Source organism: Netta rufina (genome assembly GCF_964035555.1).
Source record: "Netta rufina genome assembly, chromosome: 2".
In the NCBI taxonomy this organism is placed as follows: domain Eukaryota; kingdom Metazoa; phylum Chordata; class Aves; order Anseriformes; family Anatidae; genus Netta; species Netta rufina.
The window spans coordinates 104010135-104026550 of NC_140124.1; the positions used below are offsets into that span (position 1 = coordinate 104010135).

A 16416-nucleotide genomic window follows, 5' to 3' on the forward strand; every position below is an offset into this window, starting at 1 on the left:
TGAAGAAAACAAAATATTCATACCTGCCTACCTGGAGTGGAGGGAACAGAGGACCTGTCCCCAAACTGAGAGGCAAGATACATCAAACAGGTGCTTAGAAGACTTTATTCCCAAAGAACCCACCAGTACACTCTGCCAACCTTGTGTATACACTTGTAGCAATATTCGGTGCTTCAGAAGGGGGGGAAGGCAATGAGAAAAAAGCAAAAGCAAAAACAAAACAAACAAAAAAAACAACTACACTTTCAGAGGCCAGGGAAGGGAAAGGGGTAGAGGGAAGGAGAATTCCTGGATCCTACAGGTAATTCTGAAGCATGGCATTAATACAGCACGAGTGTCATGTAAACAGTTACTCAAGTAGTCACACTGTTTAAAAAAAAAAGGGGGGGGGAGTAGGGGGGTGGGGAGAGGTACTATTCAAAGTACCACTCAAAGAGTAAAGTCTGGAAAAGTATGGCTCATGGCTGGCATCTCTATTTCTTTTCCATCACTTAGACCAATTTGAAGAAAATCCCTGCAAAGAAGCTTTCATAAGATGGCATTTTTGTGATTCAGCATAGCACCAATATTCCTTTTGAGTTTTATAACTGTTCCTAGAACATTCTTGGCAATGAATTTAAACTTTTTGAAAGAGGTTGCATTTCACTGTAAATGGTTATCTGGTATTCACAACACAAAATAAGCATTTGAATATTTATTGTGAGCACATTGCATTTTAGGGAGAACACACAAAGATTCTTACCACAATTATCTTGTTCCAGCTTTAATATATTAGCTGTCACCTCTTTAATGGATCTTGTGAGAAAGGAAAGTTTCTTTCTTTAACTCTCTTTTCCCCCTGAACGCAATTACCACCTCATTCAGAGCTCTTTGTGTCCACCTAATCTCTCTGATTATGTCTCTGACACCACCACAATACTACATGACTGACATACCTGACAGCTGTGACTAGTGACAGAATACTCACAATGAAAACCAGCTCTATGCAGGATGAGTATTACCTACCGCCAGCCTCACAGAGCAGACATGGAGGGAAGGTAAGAAAGGGGTGGGGGCATTTCACGACTAGCCTAACCCCTACCGATTTTTCCTCCTTTTAGAGCCAAACAGCATTGACAAGCAGAGCCTCTTTGTACATACCTACCTAATGAACCGATTGTTGGATGAATACAAAAGAACGCCCATTAGTATTTTAATTTTGAATTTATAGAGGAGAAAATGCATGTTTGGAGACCTGACTTACAAGTAGGACTTGATGGATCATTCTGTCTCTCCCGGCCCTTTTATGCTTCTCCGGGTCATAACTCCCAGCTGGTGCTCAACTGTCAGACTTAGGCAAGTGGCAAGAGATGGGGGCCTGTGAGGAAAGCTATACCTGAAACTGTCCTTCCCAGACAGCAAGCTGCCACAAGAATCAAACAGAAACTATTTCAGAATTCAGCACTTTGAGCCATAGGGACATGAAGTAGTGTTACAAAGAATTGGCTAAGAAAATAACAGCAGTGAGTGTGCTAATCAGAAAAAAAAAATATTAAGGTAGAGGGCTTTCTGAAGTGTCTTAACCTTCCAGGTTTTGATGTGGCATTTCTTGTAAAAGTTGCATCTTGTCAGCATTGATTTCCTTTTCCCCACCAAAAAAAATGAAATAATAAAAATAAATCTCAGACTAGGCATGAAGCAGATTTTTCTAAATATATCAGATATTTTGAATGACAATTTGGATGCAATTTTTGAGCAGCTTCAGAAATGACACATTTCCAGAGTCAGAGAGAAGGGACAGAAATCAAACTAACGTTTTCAAGTTGCAGTGTCTGTGGGTCAGCCAAAATGTAGCACTCAGTTTTCAGAGATGATCAGGTAACATTTACATGAAATTAAGTGCTTTGTATCCATCTGGTTTCACAACTAAAACTTGCTCATGTAAATATTTTCTTAGACAATCATGGAGAAAAAAAAAAACAGGAGCTTGAAGGATATGCTTAGGAAAGTCTTACGGTCAACAACTATGTTATTGAAAGCTGAACTGTTCATTTCCTATATTCACTTTCTTATGTTGTCAGGTGTTCAATGCTGTTACTATAGGTTCAGCACATTACAGCAAGTTTAAAAAGTTTTAAGGAGTAGTTTGCTTAACTACATGAAATGCTTAAAGAAAACCTTCCTTTTAACACTACATGGTCCAGCTTGCAATACCTGGTTTTGTACTTGAAGTTACCCCCTACCTAGACCTACTTCACATCCCATGTGAGATCAACGAACTAATGCAAAGCTGTAAAGAAAAATCATTTATGTTTATAAGTACATTGGAAAAAAATTGCTTTTAATGTCAACTCAAATTTTTATCCAGGAAACTAGAATCAATATTCTAGTTTAACTGGTAGATTTGTTGAGAAAATTGGTATGATGCAAACGTTGCCATTTCAAGGTTACGAACAGTCAACTTTCTTACTGAATATGAGGCATCACTGCAGGCAGGCAGATTCTTCACTTTTCATGTCTTCCTTACTGATTGTAAGGATAAGCATACTCATCACCTGTGCTATACAATCAAAGTATTAAGGCATGAACTTCTATTATCTAGCTTTGTGTAAAAAAAAAAAAAAAAAAAAAAAAAAAAAGTTAAAACAAGATAGCTGTGAATAAAAGTCAGGATATTCAATTACAGATCCAGGGACAACTGCTCTTATGTCAAATGCCCATTCTTTCAACAGCTTCTAAAGGACTTTTGTTCCCATAATGTCTTTTTTCATTACCAAAGATGCTACAACATAGAAAGCTAGTATACCTCGAGTACATAAGATACATTACCTGCTAACCTTGTAGTGAACTCTGATAACCCTGCAGCCCTGCAACTCCTCTGCAAATACTAGGAACAAGAATATATCAGCATTTCACTTAACAAGCATTCCTACCACAGAAATGCCATAACGTCTTTAATACTCTACTTCAAAAAGCCACCACCACCCTCAAGAACTTACTTGGTAAACTAAAAATCCCTCACAAAATCCTTTTTACCATTTTAACCTTTTATATAATCAAAATAACTTTCTAGACTGCCAGGCCTTGATATGCACCTTTACTAGGTTGTCTGAAACACTAATTAGTTTCAGATGCCAGGGCAACAATTTCCAAAACACACTGAAGCACGTGTACAGAATGTATTATAACTCCATTTGTAGTCAATGATGTGAAAACTTTACAAAGCTGTTGAATAATTATGATTACTAATATCCCAATTAGGCTGAGCAGGTACAAAGACATCCTCAGTGTTAGACACTTAATGAATTTCAAAAAATAATTTATTTCTGAATTTTCTCTCTGATTGGTATTAAAACCAACACTTAAGATTACCCTAATTAAAAAGAGATTTCTTTTTTTTTTTTTTTTTTTCCAAAAAGTTTGCCTGCTTGGCATGTTTGAGCCAATCTTCACAGTCTGAGACAAAGGACTGCATCCAACAGGATAAAATTGAAAAAAGTTTCAAAACCAACAATGAGCAAAATGAGAGACAAGAATTATATACAAAACTAATTCTGATTCTTTGATCACAACTGTTGTGGCTTGGACTCTTAATTAAATTTGATTTGTAGTCTTTGAGAATTGGTCATAGTTGTTCTATTTTTCTGTACGCCTAAAAGAGGTAAAGGCAGGCATCAGGGCTACTTCATAGTAAGCACCAGACAACTCAAAACAAGATCACATTGACCACAAAAGTTTATATAATCTGTGTAGATACGACAACTGTGGGTAGAGAAAGCAGTCTCATTTTACAAACTAGGAATGAGACTAGCTTGCAGCAACTTTCTCAAGACTTTTGAAGTCCTGTTGATGTTGCCAACTTGCAACTAAAAATACACTGGCTATGCTCCAGCTCTTGGACCTTCATTAGTGGGGAAAAACTTCATCTAGAACTGATAAATCAACCATCCAGTAAAGATTTGGACTTCCACTGAAGTATTCCTTCCCTCTTTGTCTTCTCTACTCCACCATAAATAAAAAATAAAAATCTGTCTTCAAGTTCGTGTTGTGCTCATTAGACCTTATATTTCCCTAAAGATAATTTGCTCTACCTGTATGTGACAAGCTTTGTGGCTAGAGATGCTGTTGCCAGTGCATCCAAAGACTGTTGTAACCGTAACAAAATAGCATGCAGTGCTTAAACAGCAAAAAAAAACCATAGTGATGCCAATTTATTTATTTATTCAGTAGGTAGGTTAATTGCACATCATGTAGCACTAACAGAAATTTCTGTTAAATAAACATTTGAAAACAAGAGCCTAAGGGATAAAACAGTGAAAATATTAGGTTACCTATCCTTCTTCCCTCACCTGGAATAATTTTGATTTGTCTTATGAATGCAAATAAAGCAATATAATTCAAACAGCCAAAACAGCTGCTGGGACAAGAGCTCTAGGGATGCCTTCTAATACAGAGTCTAGTCACGGAGTTACCAGTCTCTATTTTCCTCTTCACACTGCGAAGAAAATCATTGTCATTAGAAGCAAATAAAGAGAAACAGGCTACAAATAGATGCCAAAACATTTAACATCACCTGTAAACCAAGTCTTTCTGAAATAAACTGAATATACAAATAACCTTTGACAAAATTTTGGATGCGTTCTAACAGTTCTTTTATCTTTATGGAAAACAGCATTGCAAAATCTTAGCACAAGGAGGATTGTCATCTACCCTTGCGGAAATGACTACTAAAAACACTGTCCCAGTGGACAGTAAAAGGGACAAAACTACCTAGCTGTTATTAACAGGCAACGGTCCTTCTTCTTAGCGGTCCAGCTTCCTTATTAGCAGACAGTGATTTAAAGACAATTTCTACAGTGAAACCAAGGCTTTTCAGAAGATAAGAGGTTAATCAACCCTCTCACTAACAGGTTCAGAAAAGATGACCATTAGGGTGGACACGTACGACTAAATCGTAGCAGAGTTTATTAAAATGTCAGGTTTAAGTAGGTGGTTGGTCTACTGTTAGAGTAGTAAATGCACAACAAACATGCCTTCCATGAGCAATGAATCACAAGCCTTCTCCTCTTCAAGTAAGTAAGGCTTTTGTTTCGCATTACCTGTTAATGTAGCTAAAGAGAATGAAGGAACTATGACTCTCAACGAAGACAGAAGTCCCTTAACACCTAGTGGAATGAACAAACTAAGACAAAACAACCCCCCTCGTGCCCTCAACCAGCATCTGCTCAACCATACATTGTTTAGTCCCAGAGCAATCAGGGGAAATGCACACATCAGTCCTTAGCTACCCAGAGTTGCAACAGCTTCACAACAGAGTATGAGACACTTTCTCCTGCTTATCTGCCTTCCTTCTAGGAACCAGGTCCTGTAAATTTCCTTCCACTTCAAAGACAGGAAGATGGGGCTTCTAACATTTAAGTTTAGCAATAAATTGAGTTTTTTGCTGAAGTGGGATCTCCTGAAAGGTGAAGAGCTTTGAGGTAACATCCTTATTGCATTGCATTCAGCATTGCAGTTGAGGTATATGATTTCTGAAAGTCCCTTCCAATTGAACTATTCTACTCCATTCTGGAAGATAAAATTACTCTGGGATGCAGTTATCTACAACCGTACGTAATGTTTTAGAAATGCCTTTTCAGAGGAAGAATTGAAGAGGCCATTGAGAAGATGCCAGAATTTTTGCAGTGGCTTACATCTCCTCAGCATACTTTCAAATGTTTTATTTCATCAGGACTAGAGTCTTGACTAGAGTACCTCTAGGCAACAGTAGCTAGAGTTCCAAGTGTAGTTGAAGGATTGCATGTAAAACTCTCTAAAAAAAAAAAAAAAAAAAAATGCTGGTGGCAACAGGCTGCAGGGTCTGAATGAGTACTGTTAGCAAGAGAATTTTATTTGAGGGTTACTGAGAAAATTCTATAGGTCATAACATCACTGAAGGACATGACGTGCTCTGCTAGTTATCTGGAGTTAGACAGAAAAGATCTCTTTTTGAAATTAAAGTCCTTCACCAGTCATGGTGCATGTTACACTCCATGGCTTTATGGGCCAGAGGAAATACACTATATCTATGCAGATAAGAATAATTTATTTTGATCTGATCAATCTTTCAAGTTTACTAGTTCAAATTTTCCCATGAACACACACAGAAAGTCAAAGTATAGTTGCAATTGTCATGCAAAAATGTCTTAGGTTTAACACACCTGAAGGTGTTATGTATACACTTCCAGTATTCCTCTTTGTCCTAAAGTTGGCAGTACCTTCCTCAAGAATAATATTCTTCCTCAAGAATAATAGGGGAGGGTCAGGACAGGCTGTCAGCATCTGGTCTTTACCAGATATATGAGCTCCTCGTCTTTGCACTAAAAAGTGCATTGTTGGTACTTTCTTCAAAGTTGTAGTATACCTGAAAGTAACACAATTGCCTTTTCGAGGCCCAAATGGCCATGGCTCGTTTGTGCGGTTACTGCATAAATGCCACTGTACAGGTATTTAGAGATTAACCTTAGGCAGGGGGACAACAGTCACTTGACAACTGTGAAGTCAAGTTAAAAGCAGCTCAGGCCTATGAGAACCTGTGCTACAAGGGTAATACGTACTACCTTGTATGAACGCTTTTAGGCTATAGGATTTCCTAAGTATGCTACATAGTTGTTTGAAAATTCTTCCAAAGATCAATTTTAACCACTTCTCCAGATACAGCGTCGGATGACGTTGAAGCTTGCCTCATTGCAGAGTCTGGAATCATAAGGCAAGGACAGCTTCAGAACAGAGGACAACTGGAACATATTCTGCTAGAAAATGCATTGAGCTCAGTGTGGATATCTTCAAAGCCTATCTTTTTTTCAGTTCTGGAAGAGGGAGACTTCCAATTGTGCATCCAAAACTGAACCAATATTGGCTTTTGGACACCAAAGTCTTTCTCAAATAAGGAAGCCAAGTCTATTGAGGAAAGGCAGCAGACAACATAAGATTCCTTTCATTCCAATTCAGTATTCAGAAGTACACGGCCATTACATCAACAAGGGAAACATGCAAGCAGCAACAGCTAGAGAGAAGGCGAGAAGATGGTCACAGTATCTAACGGATAGATTACACATACCCTGCTAGAATACACTGGAGGCAAGTCTACTGATACCTAGTAAAATTTATTTTAGTAAATCCTCCCATTTCTTGGTGTCTGGTCTGCTGAGAAACTACGTTTCAATGAAGAAAAAGCAGCTGTAGTACACTTCAGTATACTTTAACATAACCGTGGGAAAACGCATCAAAGGCAATTCATGTTTTCCCTTCAAAGTTATCTTCAAATATTGGTTGTTAGAAAACAGAATTAAATAATCTCATATTTAAATTAATTTCACTCATTCTTCTATCATCCTGCAGAAAGGAATAATTCTCATAAGTTATGAACATTATGCTACTGGAGGCATACAGCTACCTGCTACAGAAATAAAGTAGCAGACAGCCAAAGTGTACAAAGGGCATGGTAGCAATGGGTAACCTGACTATAGAATCAGGTTGTCGATCATTCTACAATATAAGAACTGGATAGCCCTCAAATTAGTAAGAAACCAGCTTAGCACGTACAAAAACTAACTTTTCTGAAAGAGCAATGAACTTCTGGAGTTTGCTGCCCCATGAGGTGGTACATGACACAAGATGTCGAAGTGTTCAAAGAAGTATATTAATAAATTCATGAACAGGTGCATAAATGGAAGAAAAAAAAAATCTAGGTGGGAATCAACCTCCCATCCCTAATCCAATGACTGCAGATGGCTGGGGAAGTACAAGCAAAGGGAACCAAAGCAGCAAGTCATGCTTACGTGATCTCCCAGAACAACATCTCTAGATTGCAACTGTTACTAGACAGAATGCTGAGCTAGATGAATCATTTTGGAGGGCTGAAGGCAGTATTGCTCATGTTGAATTTATGTTTTCACATTGCTAGGATTAAAAAACAATGCTTATTTCTGCCACTGAACTGTGCGGAGGTAAAAGATAATTGTCAGCTTTGCGGTCCCACCTTTACCAGGTTGAAGGCATGATATTTAACAAGTCAGCTTCTGTACTGCAACCACTTCCCCCGTACCCCAAAACAAACACACACACACAAAAAAAAAAAAACAAAAAAAAACACAACTAGCTTTGCTAGGTTCCTGCTTCCTAAGAGCAGGAAGATTAATCATCTACCTACCTACAGTGAGGAACCCTCTGACAACTGAAGACAGAAACCAGATAAAATCAACGGTTAACACGCTTTATTTCTGTATTTACAGTGCTAAAAATAAAATACATTCATATCTAACTAGTCCTAATAAATGCAAAAATAGAAAACTTCCGTCTTCAACAAAAGTGCAGAAACATAAGTTAGAACATGATAACTTTAAAACATACAATGATATTTCTCAGTGTTTTTACTATGAAAATACACTTGTAGAACAAGCACCATAATTCATCTTAAAGAAGATTTTCTGTCAAAGCAGCATCACAGGGCAAAACAAGTAGGAAATTAGTACGGAAATGTAGTAGCAAATCCTTCAATACTTTAAATTGCATGAACCGTTATAAATTATTATAAATGGCTACAAAACTGTTCTGACTAGTCTCTTGCAACAGCTTTACCACATAGTCGAATACTAACAAAGCCATATTTTTCCGTATGAACATTCAGGACAGCTTCATATATGCCTTCTGCAGGTGGCTTGAACTGGACTGGCATATTGATGTAATGATGGGATCTGTAAAGAGACAATTATGCACACATTCAGCGTTAATATGCAAGTAAATTGTATCAGATAGAGAAGTCCTAGATTTGATTTTCCAAAGAACTGTGTACTGAATGCATACTGGATCAATTTATTTATTTTTATAGTTTTGATCTATTTATCTTATGATGAAGTTCAATTGTAAAAGATGATTCTTTCCTACTAAATATACAGAGTATTAGTTGTTTATTGCTGCTAGTTTAGCTGACTAGGTTTGGTCTGCCTCTTTGCAAGAATATCGATAGTATCTTAACTATATTTAGAGCAAAGTTACATTTCTTCCTTTCAAAATTCAGCTGATGAGTTTACTAAAATTTCCAATTCTTGATCGATTTGAAACTAGTAAAATAATTTCATTTCTAATTGCCTCCATGTGAATAAATACTTCACTGAATCATCACAAGCCAATAATCCACCCTCAAACAGTATTTTCAAGATGTTGCATCATATCGTTTTAGATTATATAAGCGTTCTTCTACTCAGACTGCATAAAAACATAACAAATAGTAAAAAAAAATAATAATAATAATGAAATCAGCTCTAGGTAGGATGCAATGGCTGGTTGTCTTAATTGTCAAAAGCCTAGAGCGAACGTTTTTAAATATAAACAAGCTATACAAACGAAGGAGGTGGAAGTGTAAAGTGGCAGCCTATTTGATTCTATGGCATACAATGAAAATACCCAGTACTAAGAGACAGGTAACAGTATCAGGCATGTAGTAGAATAAGGAAAAACAAACAGCAAAAGCCAGTAAGACAAAAAAAAAAAAAAAGACAGTTTTTAAACTTTAATGTAATTCTACTTTTCTGCGCTCTTACCCTTCTTCTACAATTGGAAGTCATATTTGCCCACTGCATAAACCTGATTACAGCTTTTTTTTTTAAGCCGGAAAATGTATTTTGATTTTTTTTTTTTTTTTTTTTTAAACAGAACGTGATCAGTGAGGTAACCTGTTAGGAGTACACGCTATCAGAATATAGACTGATGTGCTATTGTATTCTTTAATTGAGTTGATAGAAAAATGACATGTTGATCGTGAAGCACTGAACTAAAATAAACAATACAGCAAAGGAGTTCAGCCAGATAAGTGTTTCATGTCATACTTCAGTGTTATACAACCAATCTGCCAAGCTCTGCCTCTTCAAACACCTATAACATATGGGATGAAGATATTTATTCAGCTTAGTTTAAAAAGAACTTTTATAAATGAAGAACATCAGTAAGACCTTTTTATCTATAATAGATACATTGCAATAGAGAAGAAAATTAGCAAGAATTGAGACTGCACCTGCATACAACCAATCCACTCAAGACTTTACAAAAATAAAAGTAAATTCAGGAAGGGTGCACAAGTCTATATCATCTTCAAAATCACATGCGTATGCTTCCTTACATATCCTAACATTTACTCAAAAAGAACAATATAACCAAACTCAAACTTACACTATCAAAACAATAGTAAGTCATGGATGATTCTTTTCAAGAGATAGCCTCATCTGGCTGGCTTTCAAATATTAATTTCCCAAATAGTTCATCTATGACCTCAATAATATTGAGCAGTTTCTTCACATGCAGCGACTATATTCCATTTACTTTGACCAATGACTTCAGGTATACATTTAGTTGGTGCTACACACTGTCCTTTCTAAAAGCAGAATTAGTCAGATATTACTCAGTTTGCTTCATAGCAACCAGCTGACTTCTCACTACCAAGATAAGGTATAACAGCCTTGAATTCTCATATTTCCTAGTCCAAAGGGAAAGATGTTATTTTCACTTTCTTCAAGAAAACGGGGAAGGTCAGACTCCAACTATAACAGTTCTTTGGTCTACTACATAGTATAAGTGTCCTTATTAATGGAAGCAACCCAGAGGATTTTTCTGAAGTACAGTAACCAGAAACATAGTCAAAGTACTGTCAGGACAACTCAAATTCACATGCAATTAGCTGTTTTGGTCTGAATGAGAAGTTTTACTTCAGTTCAAACTTGTCACTATGCCCACAACTCATTCTATGAAGTCTATGTGGCCTTTACATGTTATTGCATCAATTTCAAGTGGTATTTCTGAAGTCAGGTATGCCTGAAGCCTACTTCATAGTTAAACAATCTAATGTTGTAGTCCTCCAAAACCAGTATTTCAACAGAAACAGTGCTGGTAAGCTACATCTAAATCACAGTAACCAGGTCTATCAATAGTGAATGATGAATCACAATTGCAAGAATAACAGCAACTGGAAACAGAAATAAATCAGTGAAGTACAGAAGAGTTTTACCTTTTAGCACAGTATCTGAAATATCTACTAGACTGTAATCAGGTTATTTCAGATGGCTTCTAAAGACAACAGAAATACCTTAGTTTTCAAACTTCTTTAGGTAAGCATAACCTGGTAGTCCTTCCAGAAACAGAACTTACTCAAAGGGTCTTATGAAGTCAAGTGTTCTAATGTTTCATACATATATTTTTGAAATTTGAGAGTTATCTTGTTAAAAGTATGTTTTGCAGCATAGAATATATATATAGATATTCTATGTTATATTGAATTTGTTATATTGTACTTATCAACAAACATAACTCCTCTTTTTAATGCAAACTTCAGACAATGTCTTCCCACCCATTCTTTACAGGGCTTATATTTTAACCACAAAGATGTCATTTTGCATATATATATATGCTTTAAGATACCTGGTGAAAATTACTGAAATTCCTTATTATTTTTCCTGCAGTTTTGGTTGCAAGATGCTGTATTTTGGATAGATCCTGCTGTTATTTTCAATTCAGCAAACAGAGGTGAAGGAATTAGCACTGCTAACTGCTGGTAGTTGTGAGCATACAACCAGTTTAAACAAGAACTGGCAAACTACTGTGCCGGCTTCTGAAGGTCAGATTTCTTGATTTTAAATACAAACATAAAACCGCAATTTTGCTACCCAGATTTAAAACTTGATTACACATGATAGCTTTCAAATTTGGCCCTCAAAATAAAGAGCATGCAACACACCATGTTTATTAAGTAACACTTCTTTTGGTCCAAATGTAGACAGGCAGTACTTTCTATTTTTAAACTTATTTACAGACTAATATTCCAAGTTCCTGAGAACAGTTTTCTTAGCTAATTGCTTTTGAACATTACTTTACAATATGCCTGGTTAACCTGAACGAGACGCAGTTAATGCTGGCTTTCTTGAAATCCTCAATGATGTTGTTCTCAAAATCCACTTAAAATTCTTTTAATATATATATATTATTATTATTATTATTTTTTTTTTTTTTAAAAAAAAGCATCTGTTCAAGTCACATAATTCTTCTGTGCTTTATGCTCTTAAATGGATGAGCTTTTTCAGAGAGCTATGTCAACTTCAGATGAATGAATTATTGGCCTCTTCTAGCTTTTTATATTTTCAAATGGAGAAAATAGCCAAATTTACTAGAAGAATGATACTAGAATGTGATTTTAAAAAGGTAGGGTATATTTAGTTGATAACCTTTAGAAATAGCAGGCTCAATTTTAGACCTGTTAATTCTGCTTTGGATAAAAGCAATAGGAGTTTATCAACTCTCATAGAAAATATACCAAATAGTTTTGATAGCATTCCTCAAGAATATTTTTGAAATATCTAAGTATCTTCCAATAAAGTTACTCATCTTCTTTCATAGAGTGTCATGATATCCTGTCCTTTGTCTGTAGCTGTACAGCCTCAGACAGATCCAGCTAGTCACCTTTATTTGGTGAGATTTTACTTTGGTTGCTACTTCCATAAAAATTCTTCTGTGCTGTCTGATATATCATATTTAATAAAAAAAAAAAAGCCAGTTAAATAGAGATACTGGAAAATTGCCTAAGCAGAGTAATAACACTTAACAATAAAAAGTGGCTTTAAAAATGCCTTGAATACCTGTGGTTACTAACACCACAGCCCTGTTTTTGTAATAAATGCTAAGTATCATTGGTAGACAGGAAACTAGATTAGGAGTCAGAGTATCTAGTTCTATTTCCGACTTGGCTCACAATTTCTATTCTGTATACCCTTAGTTTCTCCATTTTTAAAATGAGGATCTGTAAAACTTCTAATGAAATGGTTGCATTTCTATCTTTCTGACAATCCCACTGTTGCAGACAACCACAGGAGAGATGCTGTATTTCTTGAAGAGATGACTAACAGGTCTGTCAAACACTTGTAATCAGCTCCGAAGATGATTGGGTATATTTCGAGGGATTGTTATCATCAACACGAAGATTCCTTTTATGCAGGTAATATGCTTAAATATTTAGCATGACCAGGCAATTCCACCGGCTGCTCAAACCTTGCATTTGCAAAGAATCTTTGATGCAGCTCTGCAGATTTGTCAAATTAGAAGCGTGATGAAGGCAATTTGCTTGGTCTGTTGTGTACAAAGTATAAATGGAAGGAATGACTTGATTGTGCACAGTATGCCAAACGGTTAAGTGAAGCATTAGGCTTAGCATTAAAAGCAGCAGCACTGTTAGAAACAATTTGCAGAGAAAAAATTGGCAGATGCAGAAATAACTGTGTGGGCTTTTTCTGTTTCTAACCAAGATTACAGAGCACAGCATTAGCAAAAATATATATACATAAATACCCAGCATTCTGTCTGTCTAATTAAATGTATATATCTACATTTTCGCACTGTACATTAACAAGATATTTATCTTACTGTTTTTTTTTTTTTAATTTTTTTTTGTTAGATGAGAGTGTTAGCATAAGCATTACTCACTTTAGAGAGTACTTCGAGTGCTTGATGTAGAAAGGCTCTTTGGGAGTCAAGAATGTCAGCTGCAATTTAATAAAAAATGCTTAAAAACCTTGTGTATCTAAGCCTATCATATTTAATTTAAAACATGGTTAAGATAAACAAGGTCAATTACAGATACAGCTTTAGATAGACAAAGTGTTTCAAAGTAACATGCCCCTATTTGTGAGTATTAAGAAAAATCCAAACCTTAGGATGTTTTAATGAAGTTAAAAATAAAAAAGTAAATCAGAACAACAACAAATCTACATGAACTATAATTTAATTTTTTTTTCAATTGCATATATTACAAATAACCTCACTGAATCAGTGAACAAAAGGGAAAAATTACAGAGCAGAATTCTTCAGATATAATACTGTCTTTTGAAACTATCACGCTAAGACTTGCACTATTGCAAACTTCTGTTAAGATTTAAAAACAGCAGTTGAACTGCTGGAAGGACTTATGAGAATATATTCAAAAGCAAGTTTGTTAAACTTACCAAGTGCGTTCTAAAGGAATTATTTCTCAAGTTGACTTTTAATGTGCGTGATTCCCCAACTCTAGTTAGAGGAAAAGTATACAGGTTTTCTGGTGCATATATCCCTCGACTTATGTCACATGATCTGATTTGAAAAAGGGAGTTAAGATATTAAAATTTCTTATTTACACGGTCTGCATATATTGACTGCATACTTTAAGACATTTCTGATTTCTCATGAGAATAAATCAGGAAAAATAGAAAGATCCTAAAAGCATCAACTCTGTCACCTAAAGTTTTATAGTCTATACATTTTAGCCATTAAGAATATAATGAAAACATCACTGCAGGGTAAATATACGTATATTTACTTATATACACTTTTACAATTTGAATTTCCCCCATATGCTTTATTAGAGAGCTAACCTCTTCCCAGGGATTCCATGTTTAACCAGAAAATTTTACTCCCCTCCCATAGAATAAGAATTGTAGATCGACTTTAGATTGAAGAACAGCAAAGCTAAGACATGCAGTATAACGCTGCTCTTCTTAGAAGCAACTTTCCAGTTCTGTAGAATCTCCAAAATGGAAGATTCTACTGCTGATACTGGTTAGTTTACAGCAACAAATTATAATTAGGCAACTGAGGAACTTTACTGAAAAGAAAAAGTATGGGAGACTGAAGCTAAGCTAATAAGAGGTTTGGCCAAGTATGGTTTTGCAACTATTTACGCCTTAATATAAAGTTACAGGATAACTCAGGAGGTCTCTAGTTCAACCTCTTGCTCCAGCCAGCACCAGCTCTGAGGTCAGACCAGGCTTTGCAGGGTTCAGTCCAGTCAGGTCCCAGAAATCTCCACAGACTGCACAGCTTCCCTGGGCAGCCTGTTCTGCCATATAACTATCCTAACAGTGAAAAGGTTTGTTTTGAAGCTTCTACCCAGCTGCAGCTTCTCGTTTAAATTTTTCCCCATACATACCCTGCTTTACTTGTAGGTCCTTCAGAGTAAACCTTCCTTTCTGGTAGAACGGGAAGCCCAGTTCCTATGATGGTATCTGCGGTAGCTCTCGCAACTGCAGTTTTATTTTCAGTTTTAATACCCTATTGGAAAAATAGAGATGTCTTTACATTTTGTATTGAAAAGTATTTAAGTAATTTTCTTTACCCGAGAGAAGGGATTAAGGCTTTTTCTTCCTTTTTTTCCCCAAGTATAATATTTCAGAATAGTAGTCTGAATTATTAAGACAAAAGCAATAATTTGGGAGGAACACTAACAGGCTTTTGTGCCTAATAAATACTTCTCACAAGCCAGGTCACAGCAAACTAGCAATGCAGGCAGAATCTTGTGAAACCACTAGCAATTCCTCTGCAGATATTCTGCCCATAGGCTTCAGGAACAGCAAAGTCAGCAAAACAACTGCTCTGAAAGGAAGACCTAAGTCATCGTTATAGGCTAAATTCTCAGAAAATCAAAATTTGTAATACTTCTGTATTATAGATAATACATCATTCCAAAGAAAGATCTCTCCAGAGTAAAAGAATCTGATAGTACATTATATAGTAACTGTTAAACTAAGATATTAGACCAAAACATCTACCATTTTCAGGGCCTCTATTCAGTGTGTTCTCTAACACAAGGAACCAGCTCATCCTAAGGGAATACTTTGCCATATAGCTAATTTCAAATTTTCTATTGTTTGTCAAAATCTAGCCAGATACTGTCTGGAGCTCCTCGGGTCACAACAACTTGAACAAAGACATAAAAGAACAAAGATTCTTTACCTCCTGTGCTTATGATCATACAACATGATCTTTATTTATTTATTTTCAAACTGTGCTGATGTTTTAGACAAGCAGTCGATTACCTTATGCAGGGAAGACAAAAAAAAGACTATTCTTCAATAGAGCTGCTATGACAAACTTGTTTAGACATTCATTTCTTGTTTTGAAGGAGCTGCTAATCAGTCTGTCAGAAGTAACAGCAGCCAGCAACAAAAAAAATAATCTTAGTTTTAAGAGAATACTCTTCAATTGCAAATAACACATGAACCACTACAGAATCCAATACATAAAGACGAGACAGGATTGGTATATGTCTCTTGCTTCAAGAACTTTAAGTTTTCCATGTAAGGAAACATGATGGGTGTCACACCTCAGTGTTATCATTCAAATTCTAATGTAGAATAGGGCAACTTTACTGCATGGGAATAATACACGTTACACAATAATACAGAATAATCAGAGGATCTCCCTGGTTTTGTAAGAGCATCGTGAAGTATTGCATGCTTTACTTGACTCCCTACTGACTTTGCCTGTTTCAAATGAAAGCAGTATGTTAATGCTGTCCAAATGGTTACATTCAGTGCTGTTGATCCAAAGCAACCTCAGGAGCATATGAAACTGTTTAGCTTTAACATTAGAATTTGTTTTGCTCACTGA

At 36.0% G+C, this 16416-nt stretch overlaps 1 protein-coding gene across 1 annotated transcript in view; it reads right to left on the reverse strand.

Annotated features, from left to right (window-relative positions):
- Positions 1 to 8267: 8267 nt before the first annotated feature.
- Positions 8268 to 16416, reverse strand: part of CEP192 (centrosomal protein 192) — a 63146-nt gene continuing 54997 nt past the window's right edge. The window contains exons 41-44 of the mRNA XM_084281510.1: positions 14957 to 15078; positions 13998 to 14121; positions 13480 to 13538; positions 8268 to 8714 (exon numbers count right to left, since the gene is read on the reverse strand). Coding sequence (XP_084137636.1) covers positions 8576 to 8714; positions 13480 to 13538; positions 13998 to 14121; positions 14957 to 15078 — 444 coding nt within the window. The 3' untranslated portion in view covers positions 8268 to 8575. The remainder of the gene's footprint in view (positions 8715 to 13479; positions 13539 to 13997; positions 14122 to 14956; positions 15079 to 16416) is intronic.